Source organism: Ziziphus jujuba, chromosome 12 (assembly GCF_031755915.1).
Source record: "Ziziphus jujuba cultivar Dongzao chromosome 12, ASM3175591v1".
NCBI classification, from domain to species: Eukaryota; Viridiplantae; Streptophyta; class Magnoliopsida; order Rosales; family Rhamnaceae; genus Ziziphus; species Ziziphus jujuba.
Window position 1 is genome coordinate 47,673 of NC_083390.1, and position 15,187 is coordinate 62,859.

General features: G+C 34.5%; 1 protein-coding gene across 1 annotated transcript; it reads right to left on the minus strand.

Annotated features, from left to right (window-relative positions):
• Nucleotides 1-4,005: 4,005 nt before the first annotated feature.
• Nucleotides 4,006-14,832, minus strand: LOC107406297 (homeobox-DDT domain protein RLT3). Its single transcript, XM_016013407.4, has 18 exons — nt 14,673-14,832; nt 14,304-14,415; nt 13,832-14,179; nt 13,407-13,435; nt 13,041-13,280; nt 12,846-12,902; nt 12,554-12,770; nt 12,351-12,451; nt 11,137-11,223; nt 10,842-10,973; nt 10,421-10,561; nt 9,119-9,241; nt 8,538-8,987; nt 6,846-7,235; nt 6,084-6,707; nt 5,513-5,617; nt 5,125-5,352; nt 4,006-4,471 (listed from the first exon to the last, which is right to left on the minus strand). The coding sequence occupies exons 3-17, from the start codon at nt 13,974-13,976 to the stop codon at nt 5,158-5,160; spliced, it is 3,036 nt and encodes a 1,011-aa protein (XP_015868893.1). The 5' UTR covers nt 13,977-14,179; nt 14,304-14,415; nt 14,673-14,832; the 3' UTR covers nt 4,006-4,471; nt 5,125-5,157.
• Between the last annotated feature and the right edge of the window lie 355 nt (nt 14,833-15,187).

Sequence of the window (15,187 nt, forward strand, 5' to 3'; positions counted from 1 at the left end):
CTGAATCTCTAGCTATTGTCCAAAAAGTGCATGACCAGAGCAAGCGAGATTAGTTTTTGATGAAACTACGTCCTTAATATGAGGCAGCCTACTCCAATCTAATGAATCATGATCCTTCTCCTTCTTTGGATGTGTGCTTTGGAGAATTACTTCATGAAGAGCAGTGTCTTACAACACAAACTATTTTCCAGCAAAATAAAATGCATGATAATGCAATTGCTTATGCTGCAGCTCATTGGAAAAGCAAGGGGAGAGACATGCGACAAGTTCAATGTTTTAGCTGCAAGGAATACGGACATATTACTTCTAACTGTGCAAAGAAATCTTGGAACTATTGTAAGAAGTCTTGGCATATTATCAAAGAATGTCCTACTCGTCCCAAAATTGTCAAGCTAATCAGGTTGTTATTGGTTCAACAACTGTTGATAAATCAGCTCTTACTCCAGAAATGGTTCAGCAGATGATTATTATAGCCTTTTCAGCCTTAGGGCTTCAAGGTAAGCGCAATCTACCATCTTTCTCTTGGCTTGTTGATTCTGGTGCATCCAATCACATGACCAATTCCAGTGACACTCTTAGCAATGTTCAAAAATATTATGGAAACATTTAGATTGCTAATGGTAGTGAGTTACCTATTCATGCTACTGGGACATTAATTCTTCAATTAAAAATGTTCTTGTATCTCCTCAGCTCTCTACTAGTCTCATTTCAGTAGGACAATTGGTTGATAATAATTGTGATGTTCGATTTTCCCGTGATGGTTGTATTGTGCAGGATTAGGTGTCGGGGAAGATACTAAGGAAGGGGCCTAAAGTTGGACGCTTGTTTCCTTTGTCCTTTTCTGTTCCTAATTTTGTTTCTTTGGTTAGTATTGATGTAAACCCAAAGGGTGAAGTATGGCATAAACATTTAGGCCATCCTAATTCTGTTGTTCTATCTCATTTAATAAATTATGGTTTATTGGGCAATAAAGATCAGTTTTCCTCTCATCTTTCTTTTAATTGCTCTGCATGTAAATTAGGTAAAAGTAAGTCTCTTTCTTTTCCTTCTCATGGTAGTCATGAAAAAAATTATTTTGATATGATTCATAGTGATGTGTGGGGCATTACTCCTGTTATATCTCATGCCAATTATAAGTACTTCGTCACATTCATTGATGATTACAGTAAGTATACTTGGATTTATTTTCTTCGTTCTAAATCTGAGGTATTTTTTGTCTTTAAAACATTTGTAGCCTATACTAAGACCCAATTTTCTTCAAATATTAAAGTACTTAGGTCAGATTTTGGTGGTGAATATATGTCTCATGAATTTCATGATTTTCTTCAGCAAAAGGGAATTGTTTCCCAACGCTCTTGTCCCTATACACCTCAACAAAATGGTGTTACTGAATGTAAGAACCGTCATTTATTAGATGTTGTTCGAACCTTATTATTTGAATCTTTTGTTCCATCTAAATTCTAGGTTGAAGCCTTAAGTACAACAATTTATCTAATTAATTGCTTGTCTTCAAGCGTCTTGAATTTTGAATCTACCTATTATCGTCTTTATCATAAGCATCCCAACTATTTTGACATGCATACTTTTGGCTGTGTTTGTTTTGTTCATTTGCCACCTCATGAGCATCATAAACTTTATGCTCAATCTATTAAATGTGCTTTTATGGGCTATAGTATTTCACACAAAGGTTGTGTTTGCTATGATCCATATTCTAATAGATTTCGTATTTCTCGTCGTGTTGTTTTCTTTGAAAATCAATTCTTCTTTTCTACTCATGTTGAGTCTTTACAAGAGTCACTTGTTCTTCCTAATTTTGATGAGGTAAATACTACTCTTGAGAGAATCAAGCCTGGATTTGTTTATACATGACAACATCCAACTTTGCAGGTTTCTGAGCTTGACCTGACACCTGAGCCTGTTCAAGATGTTTCTTCTGCGGACAATCAGCTCTCAAATACTATTGTTCGATGCTCTTGTGCGGATATTAGCCATTGATTGTAAATGGGTCCACTCAATCAAGCTTCAATCTGATAGTACTCTAGATCACTATGAGGCATGACTGGTTGCCCTTGGTAACAAACAAGAGTATAGGGTCAATTATGAAGAGATTTTTGCTCCGGTTGCCAAAATGACTACGGTTCATATGGTTAGTTTGATTACTGCCTCTTAAGGCTAGCTACTTCATCAAATGGATGTTAAAAATGCTTTTCTTCATGGTGATCTCAAAGAGGAAATTTACATGGTTCTACCACCTGGCTTGCCTTCCTCCTCTTATTTGGATGTCTGTAAGTTGAAGCGATCGCTCTATGGATTGAAGCAAGCTCCTTGGTTTGATAAATTCCGATCCACCTTACTTCAATTTTCATTTAAGCAGAGTCAATATGACTCATCATTGTTTTTTTGCAAGACATCTACTGGTATTGTTCTTCTCCTAGTTTATGTTGATGATATTGTTATTATTGGGACAGATTCTGCCTTAATTGCTCGTTTGCAACAACATCTTCAAGCCTCATTTCATATGAAGGATCTTGGTCCTCTTACTTACTTTTTGGTTTTGGAAGTTCATTTTGATTCTTCTGGTATTTTTTTGAATTAACATAATTGCACAAGATTTGTTTAAATTAGTTGGTTTTTAAGATGCCTTTCCTTGTAGATACTCCACTAGAAATCAAAACAAAGTATCATAGTAAGGAGGGTGATCTCATCTCTGATCCTACTGTCTATCAACAATTGGTAGGCAACTTGAATTATTTGACTATTACGAGGTCGGATATTTTCTTTGCTGTGCAGCAAGTAAGTCAATTCATGCAACATCCCCGTCATTTACATTTAGATGCTGTTCGTCGTATCATTTGATACCTTCGTGGGACACCTAGCTGTGGATGGGTCTTTCCAGCTACCTCTCCTCTTCATCTTGTTGCCTATAGTGATGCTGATTGGGCTGGTTGTCCGAATACTCGACAATCTATCAAGGGTTGGTGCATGTTTCTTAGCAATTCCTTGATTTCTTGGAAGAGTAAGAAGCAAACTTGTGTTTCTAAATCTTCAATTGAATTTGAATACAGTACTATGTCTGCTACTTGTTCAGAGATTGTTTGGCTTCATGGACTTCTAACCGAGCTTGGTTTCTCTCAATCTAATCCTACTCCACTCCATGCTGATAACACTGGTGCTATTCAGATTGTTGCAAATCCAGTTTACCATGAGCGCACTAAGCATATTGAGATGGATTGTCATTATATTCATGAAGCCTTTGACACTCATATTATTTCTCTTCCTCATATTTCCACTACTCTCCAGATAGCTGATGTATTTACCAAGGTTATAACATGACAGCGTCATTAGTTTCTTGTGGGCAAATTGATGCTTCTTGATTGACCGACATCAATTTGAGAGGAGATGACAGCATATATCAAGGTTTATTACAGCTGTAAATATATTGTAATTAGTAGTATAGTGGTAACTTCCTTATTTAGATATATCTAATTAGCTATAACTTTCTGGATTAGATAGATCTAATTACTAGAAAGTAGCCTAGATTTAGTTGATGTAATGGCTGAATATCAACCTTGTAAATCCCTTGTAAATCTCTACAATTTCTATATAATGAAAGGGACTGTGACAATGAGGGATATTCAATCCAAACGATATTACCAAAGTACTAATTCTTCAACTTAGACAGCACTCAACTAATTTTTCAATCTAACCAGGCATGTTCTTCAATTAATCCAAGGATAATATAAATAATTGAATAGAAATTATATCATTAATAAACCAAATCACCTTCACAAAAAAGATCCAAATTCCATCAAGGTTCTAGATCAAAGATTTAGCCTCTTATAGAAACAAAAACAACAAAAACCAAAACAAAATAGAATCTCGTAGACTTAACCATTACAAAACCTCCAAGCAAGCTTTAAACCGTGAAGTAGACTCCAAGCTTCAGCAAGAATAACGCAGCCATTTATCTTGCATATATAAAGAATGATCAAGAAGATGCCAAACTTCAAATCAAACCATTTTCTTTGCATATATTTTGACTGTACATGGACAAAAATTCATTCTCGCATCAAACAACTAAAAAATCAGACACCGACAAAATTTGAACCTTCAAGGCATGAGGTATTCAGAGTTGAAAATCTCCTTTATTCCAAAGATTATACAGATGAAAACTTGATTTACAAAGCCAGTCCATTTTCCTGATTTCTGTACATCTAATTACTCAGTATCCATTATATGGCAACAATGATCAATCAACGAAGTAAAAAACACAACTTTTTACGATCATCACCTTCCTCTTCGATGCAAAAAAGAAACAAAATTGATGTCCCTTAGTTTCACAAAAGCTTGCAGCTGCTTCTTCCATTTGGCAAGAAAAAGGAGTTAGCTCCATTTCTCAAATTGACAGTTACCGTTTCATAACCAAATAAGACCCTGAATGTGGAGGCACTGCCTTGAAAGTTTGATTACCCTGATACAAGAAATCATTTTAGGTAAACCATAAGAATTTAAATCCAAAACTTTGTACTCTATTTCTCTTACTCTCAATTTATTGGAAAGAGCACATAATTAACATTATACTGTCTAGTAAGTCACCTATCTGATTATGTCAACCAAGAAAAAATCAACTAAAATTATAAACTAGCTTGAGGAGAAGATAAATATTTACAGATATTATATCTAGGGAAACATACATCTACACTCTTTCCTGAAATCTCCATATGATAACAGATGTCTGGGTCCCATTTGTCAAATTAAATGGTTTATGTTCTTTCCTTTCCCTAAACCAGCGGATCAGTTTACAACACATAATGCCATGACAGAAATCATACTAAATATTTGAACCAATTTCAGTTTATTTATTTTTTAGGGATTTTGCATTGGTAACTTTAACAAAAAGGTCAAATTAGCAAAGTTAACCAGTAGTTGCTTTCAATTCCCATTATGAGTAACATAATTCAGAAAATGAAATTGTATAAACCCATTGACCTCTTAGGAAAAATAAGATCAATACACAAAGTACATAACCAAATGAAGTAAAAGAAAATGGGAAGTCTCAAGAGTGAAAATTTTGATGCTTCAAGCACTTTGCATGGATGGATAATATTGAATTAACAAGAATACCTTTACTTCTAATAGCCAATTCGTGCTAATTTTTCAGGATGTGTTCTTTCCAAGTAGGGGTGCAATTAAGGCATCCAATTTTACCAACCAAAGTGCAACTGCTGATGTGGTGTGGGGGATAGATGTGAAGCATGCCATGATTTCTTCGGCAAGTATATAAGAATCTTGTACAACATTGCACTGACACAACCAGTCCTCATTTATGGCACCAACAAAATCAGCAAGAACCTGCAACATTGATGAAATGAGTAGAACAAATATGAGGGGTTTGGAGAATACCAATGTAAGTTTCCTAGTAAAACATAGTTAAAGCATACACACACTGCTTTGGCTTTCATTCAGAGTAAGAGAATAAATGAAGTATAATGTTCAATGAAAATTACATAACCTGAAAAAGCTCTGCCAAAGATGTCGTTCGTCTGAGCCGTTTCACCCATAACTTATGGGCAGATTTTGTCCAAGCACCTACCAATGCATCTTCAGGCATAACTAACTGCACATCAAAAGGATGGGCAGAGAGAAATAGTTATTTTCCAATATATGTATATGTAGTCCTTTTTATGGTGTGGATATTCACGAGTTAACTTGCATATGTATACATATATATATATATATATATAAATAAATATATATGTGTTACAGCTGCACATAAACATGCTGTACGCATACAGCTATTCTATTATCTAAGACATTGGAGAGGCATTTAAAAATTTTTAAACACCTCATCACATGTGGAGAGTTATTTTCCGGGACAAATTCCAGATAGATTGTTCTGGACAAGAGAATTACTACTAAATTACAAATCACACCAGATCTTCTGGGATTATTCAGGACAACATCACACCAAATGTGGCATGATGTCATAGAAAAATAACACATTCCAGACAAAAATGTCCTGGATAAGAGAATTTCCATATATAAAAGAATCAACATAAAACATGGTAAGACATAGGGCTTACCTCAATTGAATGGATTGCAGCTTTAAGTGACTGGATCTGTGATGATAGGATCTTGTGCTTTGGAAACATAAGAATAGCTTCTTGCTTCCTACATGTGGCTGCATGGATGGCATATCTTTCTTCCAGATTAAAATCAACCTCAAATGTGGTATGACATATTCTGCAGTGCTTCTCATCTCTCCAGTACAGATCATGACAAAAATCACATCTAGCAAGCGTATCAAAATACGACCTTTTACCATGCTTCACCGCATTAAGTTCTAAGTAGAAGGAATTCCATATCCATGAATCAAATTCTTGGAGACGGCTCCAGTTTTGTTTTTGTTCTTCTTCTCCCTTCTTTCCAACTTCAAGAATTACAGCCCCAGATGAAGGCAAAGAATTATTAGCACTATCAGACAGTGCAAGGTTGTTATCTACATCAGATACTGGAGAATAACTGTCTTCTCCAACCATGTCCACCTCAAATTGATCAAATTGTGTCAACTGCCTTGGTCCAGTATTGGTTACCATTTTACTTGACATCGCTTGGCACAAAAATGCTCGTCGTCTCTCCAAAGATTCAATAAGGAAAGCTTCTCGTTTGCCACGGTCATCCAGAACAGACAATAAGGCACATAAAGCCTGCATTATAAAATTTAAAATTAAGCAAGCAGCATGACTCATCAGCAAAATGACAGTTGAGAAAATTCAAATAATATATCAAACTATTTTAGAGCATGACCAGACATTTTGCATGATAACTGAAACCGACAAGATTACCTCTTCAGTGTCAATAACCTCCCAATGACCATCTTCAGAAGATTCAAAGTAAACTCTCCTGTGGCCCGGATCATTTCCACAACATGGGCCCAGGAAAAGCCAATATCGATTATATCTACGATCGGACCCCAAAAACACAGACTGCATTGGGTGTGAACCAATGCCAGATTCTGTTTCTTTTCCAGAACCTTTGCCAAAGGATTTCTGGTAGAACTTCAAGATTGATGCTGAAGAATCCATTTCATACTCTTTTACCCCATGTATTTGTTCGACATGGTCCCAACAAGACCTTGGCAGGCTTGGCTGCTTAGCTGTGAACCTCTTTATTTTAGCTCCCGAACCAGAATTGTGGATGTTAGGAAAGCATTCAGCAGCAGCTTTTGTAGGATTCTGGATGGAAATAAACATATGGAAGTTTTAAAAAGACAATTATTAACTGGAATAAAAGAAGAGATTAATCTTGTCAAAATCCCTGCATGAGACCAACTACAATAGAAATTCATATCGAATTACTTACAATTACATATCAAGGAACAGAATTAAAACCTCACTACAAGGAACAGAATTAAAAGCTCACTGCACAAGGTATTTACATGATAAATATAAACGTATGCATAGACTTTTAAAAAATATATATGAAAAAAGAATGAAAATTCAGGAAAACTCCTGATTGCTGCACTCTGCTAGAATCCAAACTGTAAATTTGGTTTGAAAGAAATAAAGATTTCACTAATCCCGATTGATCAAGCAAACCATCATTTTTGCTTTGGAGTATTGTAATATCAGGCTGTTTCCACTCCAAAACTACAATATTATATTACGAAGGCATTCATAATTTTCAATACAAGCAGTGATTTAAGAGGCCTTCTCAGGGTGCCATAGTAGAAAGGTACAAAAAAAGTGTCACGAAGCAATTTTAAGGCAGGACACCTGCGCAGGCATGTATTTAAAGGCGTAAAAGAACTCCATATGGCATCCCATACAATGAGGCATATGCCTCATAAGAATTATTTCACTCTGATTATTAGTATTTTCCTATACTTTTTACCATAGCTTATCATAATCTAAAATTTAAAATTAAAGACCATGTCATAGATATCCCATACTACCACAATGTCTCCAGCTTCTCCTCAAGTTCTAGTATACATATAAATATATATACCTATATTCTAACTTTGTCTCTCTCCCTCTCCCACTCCCCTTTATATTCCTTCTCTTTGTTTTTCTCTTCTCTGAGATTCTCTGTTTTCCTTTTCTTCCTTTCAATCTTCCTCTCTTCTGTACTCTCTTCAATCTCATCTCCTTCAATTCTATATATTTTCACTTTGATAAGGAGAAATTGCAGATGCAAGAATGCCCAAACCTAGACTTTCTCGATTAAGTAGATAATATAGATGAAGATTCAAAGTGAATATACATTCTGATCACTTGCTTGAAACTTTGCCTTCACTGTAATTGTATGGCATTTTCATTTATTTATTTATTTTAATCAGATTTGCTCACTGCTTTTATAAATAGTTATACTCCTTTAAAATATTAAATTTCTAATACAGAATAACCATATGCTCCAACTTACTGGATGTACAATTTTTCCTTTCAAAAAGCTTTTTGTGTTCACTTCATTCCAGAGGATTTAATAGCAATATCAGAGAGGAACTAAACCACGACATGCACATATGAACAATAATTTACCTCCATTCTTATATTGGACCCTGCACGGAGAAGATCTATTAGAGTGACTAATACATTCAACTTTTCTTCAATGCTTAAATCCGAGTATTCGCCTTCCATCAGTCCTAATAACCATACTTCCCCAGAATGGCTCTCATCAATTTCTGTGTACACCTTAAGCACGTTACTTTTATGACAATTCATATACTTGAGTCTTCTTAGACTGAAATTTCCAGCATCACACCCAGAATCATCATCACTGCTACATGTAGCATTCTCACTAGGGTCATCATCAACAGCTCCAGAGCCTGTGTCTGACTGATAATCCTCAAACTTCCTCATAACAGAATCAATACGGAGACGATAGGTGGATGAAGAAATCTTTTCAAATAATGTTATGTCACTTGATAGCACTGTGCATATTAAGGACTCCAATTCCTCAGTTGTGTTGGCAAGATTCAAGTCGACCATCTTCAAAAATAAAAAAATCACCAACATAAGTGGAATACTATAAGTACCAGGGGATGAAAAACATGGTGAGTAAAAATATGTACAAAACTTTTCCACTTCCAAGGAAATAAATCAAATTTCAGGTAAATTACCTGCAAAGACTTCACCAACTCAGAAACTTTCAACCCATTATTTCCTTGCTCTAACAAAATTTTAAATAGTTCCCCCTTCATACTACCAGGACGTAGACTGTAATTCACCATAAGATTCATTTCCTACATACATAGGAATACAACAATAACTCAGTCATAATTAATAGTATCTCCCAATGTTGACATATGCTAAAGCTCCCTCACTTACCTATAAATGATGTGACAAACAACAATCTTACCTAATATGTACATGTGTGTGTGTATATATATATATATATATACAGGCTCAAATAATGTGCACCCTAGTTTTTAAGTAAGGTCAACCATTTATGCATGACGGAAATTGGAAAAGATAAAACAAAAACGAATTCAATGCGAAGAGGGAAAAATGTGTCCAAGAAGTTTTTGATGTTTATTCCTGCTGTCCAAGGATCAAAAGAGATCTTGCCACATTAAATGTTTGTCATTTTTCTTTTATTTCAATCCATGAGTTCTTATCTCCTCTCTCCCTTAATCTTCTTGCTCTTAATATTTCAATACATGTATAAAAGTATGTTCTTATAAATAATAGATATATGGAGTAATTATTTTTATTACATTTTGATTAAATCTTTTTGATAAATTTTCCTAATTTAAAATTTGATTAATCAGTTTCCAAGCATTTCTTCGTTAAATGTTGTTTTCTTAACTTCAAAATTTTTTTAATTTTTTAATATTTATTTTAAATTTTTCCCTCTTTTTTAGAATTCCTGTTTCTTTTCTGATTTCCATATTTATTTATTTCTTATTTCTTCTTTATTCCAACTCATCTCTTATTCTCTTTAACCATTAACCTCCTTATTTCATCATCTTTCTATTACTGTCAATCTTCACCTCTTAAAGCTGATTAGTTGTTGTTGTTGTTGGTGTATTTATTTATTTATTTATTCTTTTCTGGATCCCTCTTCAACTTTGCAATTTGTTGATAATTTGCTGTTGCTTCCTGTAATATGTTTATTTCAGCTCATTGCCATAATTGTTGTTTGTTGCTGCATGTGCGCCCCGCAGTCTACATGCAAGGATTTCTAGCTGGAAGATCCACTTTTACATGTTGAATATGCAAATAATTATGCATTTCACATGGACGAAAAATCAAAGTTTTTAATATCTATTTTTAATTATAGAGGAGATCTCTAATTGTATTTTTCTATTTTCAAAAAAATTTCTTCCTCCCAAATATTTTTTTAATATTTCTTCTGTTGTAATAAAATATTCCTTTTCTATCAAAAAGAAAGTGCAACCTGGGATTTAAATTTGGACTACCTTGCTAATGGCATCCCTCCTCACTGAACCTTGCTTTGACCCAAAACCAGCTGCAACCAACACTTGTCGCAGTATCTCTGTCCATGTAAGAGGATTAAGACATCTCTTCCAGAGCTCGAGAGTAAATTCCTGATTTTCAACCTGAAAAGTTGATTAATAAAGATGCTTAAATATAGAGTCCTTCCAATCAAATGTAAGTAAACTATGAGCTCCATAAACAGAAATCTTGAAAACACTACAAAGAAAATACTTCAACCTCTCTCAAATCTACCAACTAAACATCTGAAAATTCTATAGTAGATATGACTTGTGGATGTATCTATGTATATAGGTATGCACATACACGAGTCTATGCATATGCATGTATGTGAATATGTATACACGTACGCATACCAACATATGTGTATGTACTATAACTTACCGTGTGCAACAACACAAGAAAATTGCAAGATTTGCTCAAATGAGGCAAAGATCCACCACTAAGCTCAGCTTGGACATTAGACAAAAGAAGCTTCAGAAGAGAAACATGAATTTTTCCAAGTAACAACGAATCCTAGCAGACATGTACAAGAGGATCGGTCAACCCAACTGAATGCACTCTCCATGTTAATCCAAATTAAGAATGTTAAAGACTAAAAAGAAAAGTTTACTAAAGTTGAGAAAGTTAAATAGAAGCTTCAATAAAATAAAACTGTGGATCAAATATGAGATACAACCTTATCATAAAATGATTGAGCGAACTCATCCAGAGTGAAGGGGCAAATATCAGCATCTATAGAATAAGTATAAAGGAAATGGAAAACCTGTCCAAAAAAATCAGCACTTCATTATGTACTACTTCAACAAAATGTAATTGTCCAACTAGATGCCCATATATATGATTACCTTTGAATCCAACAGTAAAGGGTGGAGAAGAAGAAGAATAAAGAAAGCAAAATGATAACAGCAATCCAGAAAAAGGCTTCAGCATTACAAATACGTTCACTTGGAAGTGTTTAGTAGAGAAAAATAGAAAGACATGTCTGAACATACAACAAGTAGTCTACAATTTAGGTTAATATTGTAATTGAACAACCTTAAAAATCATCAAGGCAAATAAAAGAGTAAGTTGTATGCTTTGCATACAGAATGTATAAGCTATGTAATTCTTTCACGATTAATAATGTCTCTGTCAATTTTTGAGTTACTGAAGCGGTAAGACCCCTTTGTACTCTTATCTTTAAAAAAAGAGCATTCAAAGGGCGATTGTGATAGAATATGTGGCAACGGCATGTGGAAAAAGTTAAAAGACAAGAATATAAGCAATTCTGCTTTGATTGTGTTTCTCCACAGAAATTTCGAGATGGCCACACAGGAGAAGACAACATAAAACACCAAAAGAGTAGCACAGTTGCAGCTTGAATACCAATATTGAAGAGAACACATAAACAATTAATTGTTTGCTGACAAAAGTGTTAATCTGAGGTGACACCTATTTCCAAGGCCAAAATTTATGCAATGAGACAAATAGGAAAAAGAGAAAGTAAGAGGCATAAAAGCAGCTTTCCAGACATCTATTTCAGCTTAACTTGTAAATAAGCATCAGTCCATTTATATTGTCCAGCATATAGGTTTTAAGCATGCTTTTCTTAAATGTCTTATCGTTTACATCATGTTCAATACCAAGCAAGAATCATTTTACAGCATAAGAATGCACCCTATACAGTGGGATTAAATTACTAGTACTGTAGAAAGAAATTATTCAGCAATATTGGTGGACAAGCCAACAGCAGGAAAGTATTTTCAAGATTTTATTAAAAAATTATTATGATATTCAAACACAAACTAAAAAGAGAATGCAATAAAAGGAGATACGTAGCATCATTCACATTTGATGCATCTTGCATCTGCACAAGGACCAAGTAAAAGCAGGTATTGTATATTTAAGCACCTTGAACAATTTCTTCACAATTTCTGGAGATGCTTTCCAAGGCTGTAAACAGAAAGGTTGCTTCATCTTTACAGAATTTGGTGGAAACTTGGCCAACAAGTCTGAAAATCACAATAAGTATTGTTTAGCTACAGACAAGTATGGTAAACACGTTCAGATTTTATATTGAACAAAACTTCTTGACTTCTTCCTTCCAATCTAACCTTTGCATAGTGAACAACCTTGCAGTCCGCTGGTAGCAAAATGATCACAAGAACTTGGTGTATCACCTACTGATTGCAACTCTCTTAGCTCCAGCTCTTCATCATCCACAAGCATTGCTATCCGATGAAAATTTTCTTGAGAAGCTCTTCCTTCCAAAGCAAGTTCACAAATTGATTTTTCCAACAGCTTCCGATTATCTTGCTTGTTAGATTCCATCTGATATACAACAGCACATTACATGTTGCAAGAGTTTCTAACTAAAACCACACAGATTCATATAGCATCCTTTACCTTTCTTCTTCTGACGAGATGAAGTCTTTCTTCTTTCCCTTTATTTCGTAATTTTCCCTGTTTCCATGCAGGCAACCTACTTTTCAGCCAATTTTCTAAAAGTACCACTAAAATCAAATATTTAAGAGATCCACAAGTACTGGCTCAAACAGCTTCAAGGAGATAAAAGTAATAAACACAGCATAATTTATTTACAGTCAGAGTTCTTCGTTGTTGTGGTCTTCTGTTCCACATTTGTGGATTTTGAGGCACAAATGTTGAGTTAGATACATCAGTGACTTCTCTGTCAGCTAAACCAACACCAGTAGGTAAATCTCCACCATGAGGATTAGTGGCCCGCCAGACAGTCATTAAGCCTTTCCCAATACCATGTTTCCTCACAGGAGCATTTTTAGCATTACGAAGCGTATGATTCGTGACAACATGCTTGGAAACCTAATTAAAAGATAAGTAGGCTTGTGTAAAATAGAAAAGTTGGGTACTAATGTAGAAATAAAAATTAAAAATAAAAATAAAAATAAAAAAATGAAAGAAAAGCCAGCTTAAATCATATTTCAGTACCTTCAGCCTTTTAGTTGCTCTTTGGTTATCTGTAAGCAGGATGAGAATTTCCAGGAACGAAACAAATAAGCTATGTAAGTTAAAACTCGTACATAGAGAGGAATCTAACTATATTAAAAATAGAAGCACAAAAGGCAGTTAGGAAAACCCACAACCATTATATGCCAAACCAACACTGCAATTCCAGTACACATTAACTGAAAGGAAATCTGAACAAGTGAAATGCTGAAGCATATAGAGTTAAAGACATTAAGGCAATGCGAAAAAAAAAAGAAAAAAGAGGCCAACGATAGGGTTAGGGGTTTAATTTACTCAAGAAAAACAGTTCACCTTGTGATGTCAAGGAAGAAAGCAAACAAGCCGTGTGTGATATCCTGAGTAAAGAAACAAAACTACAAGTACCTAAAATATATATGTATATATACCTTTACAATGGGAAAATGCAGGTGGAGGAGGAGAGTCAAATTCCACACCAAGGGGAGGACCATCCTTACGGAATACCTTCTTCAGTATGTAGTTTGGATTAAACAAATCCTGGAGAAGTTGATTTTGTTTTTTGTTTCTAACCATAGATGTCTGCCTGAATTTTGAAGACGAAGAAGAAATTGCGTTAACTATCTTTCCAGAAACCACTCCACTACGAAGTGAAATTTTCTTATTCTCTCTCTTCTCCTTCCTCCTCTTTTGGATAAACCAACTCTGTATCTGCTTGTAACTCAATCCCAGATGAGCGGCATGATCTTCCAACGTCCTTTGCGTGGGATACTTGTCCTCTGCCTCATCATCAGACATCACGTTAGGAAACAAGAGACAGGCAGATAGAGACTCATACTATGTCCGTGTATACATAGATACAAAGAGAAATAAAGAGATTATGCTATGCTATTGCTGAGCTACCTTAGAACAACTGGTCCTGGGCTTCAAGTTGTAGAGACGTCTTCCTCTTAATCTTCTTCTTGTTCTTCTTCTTCTCCTTTCCAATGTTTGGAACTTGCAGTGAGGCCAATATCTGCAAATTCAAGAAGAAAAAAGACAAAATTAATTGATTCCTCAATCAATTCACTGAAATTTCAATTTCCGTTTTTCAAAGAGCAAACATAAAATTTCAAAAAAGCATTTGCAGGGTCGTCTCTTAACGAGAAGAAATGAAATTCAAGAAAGAAAAAATAAATTATTCCTCGAGTCTCAAGTGTAGTTTCTACACACAGAGAGAGAGAGAGAGAGAGAGAGAGAGGGAGAGAGAGTCGTATAGACCAAGAAGCTTACATCAGAGCAAGTGAAGCCGCGTTGAGAAGATGATAGAGTCGACGACTAGAGTGAGCTTTTGCAGTCTCTGAAATTTTAGACCCGATAACGGAATGAGCACCACTTTCACCTCTCTTACATGTAGAGGAGGGTTTTGTAGGGTTTTGGGTTTTGTTCTACCATAAATATCATCAATTTGTTCAGATATTTATTTTTCTTTTTCTTTTTTCTTTTTTCTTTTTTTTGCTAAAATATTTTTCTACTATTATTCAAAATGTTCGTATTAACTTTTTTTTAATATTATATTAAAAAAAAAAGAAAAAAGCTCTTTAGCAACCGAAGTAAACAATACTATTTAATTTTAAAAACAATAAATTTTGTTTTTAAGTCAAAATGAAACAAATAAAATTTTAATTTCATATTATCATATCAATTGTTTTAATTTTCTTTCAAAATAATAATTGAATTTTGATGTTCTCATATATGTAAATGTGTGTTATTGTCAAATAACTAAATGATATTTTAATTGTATAATA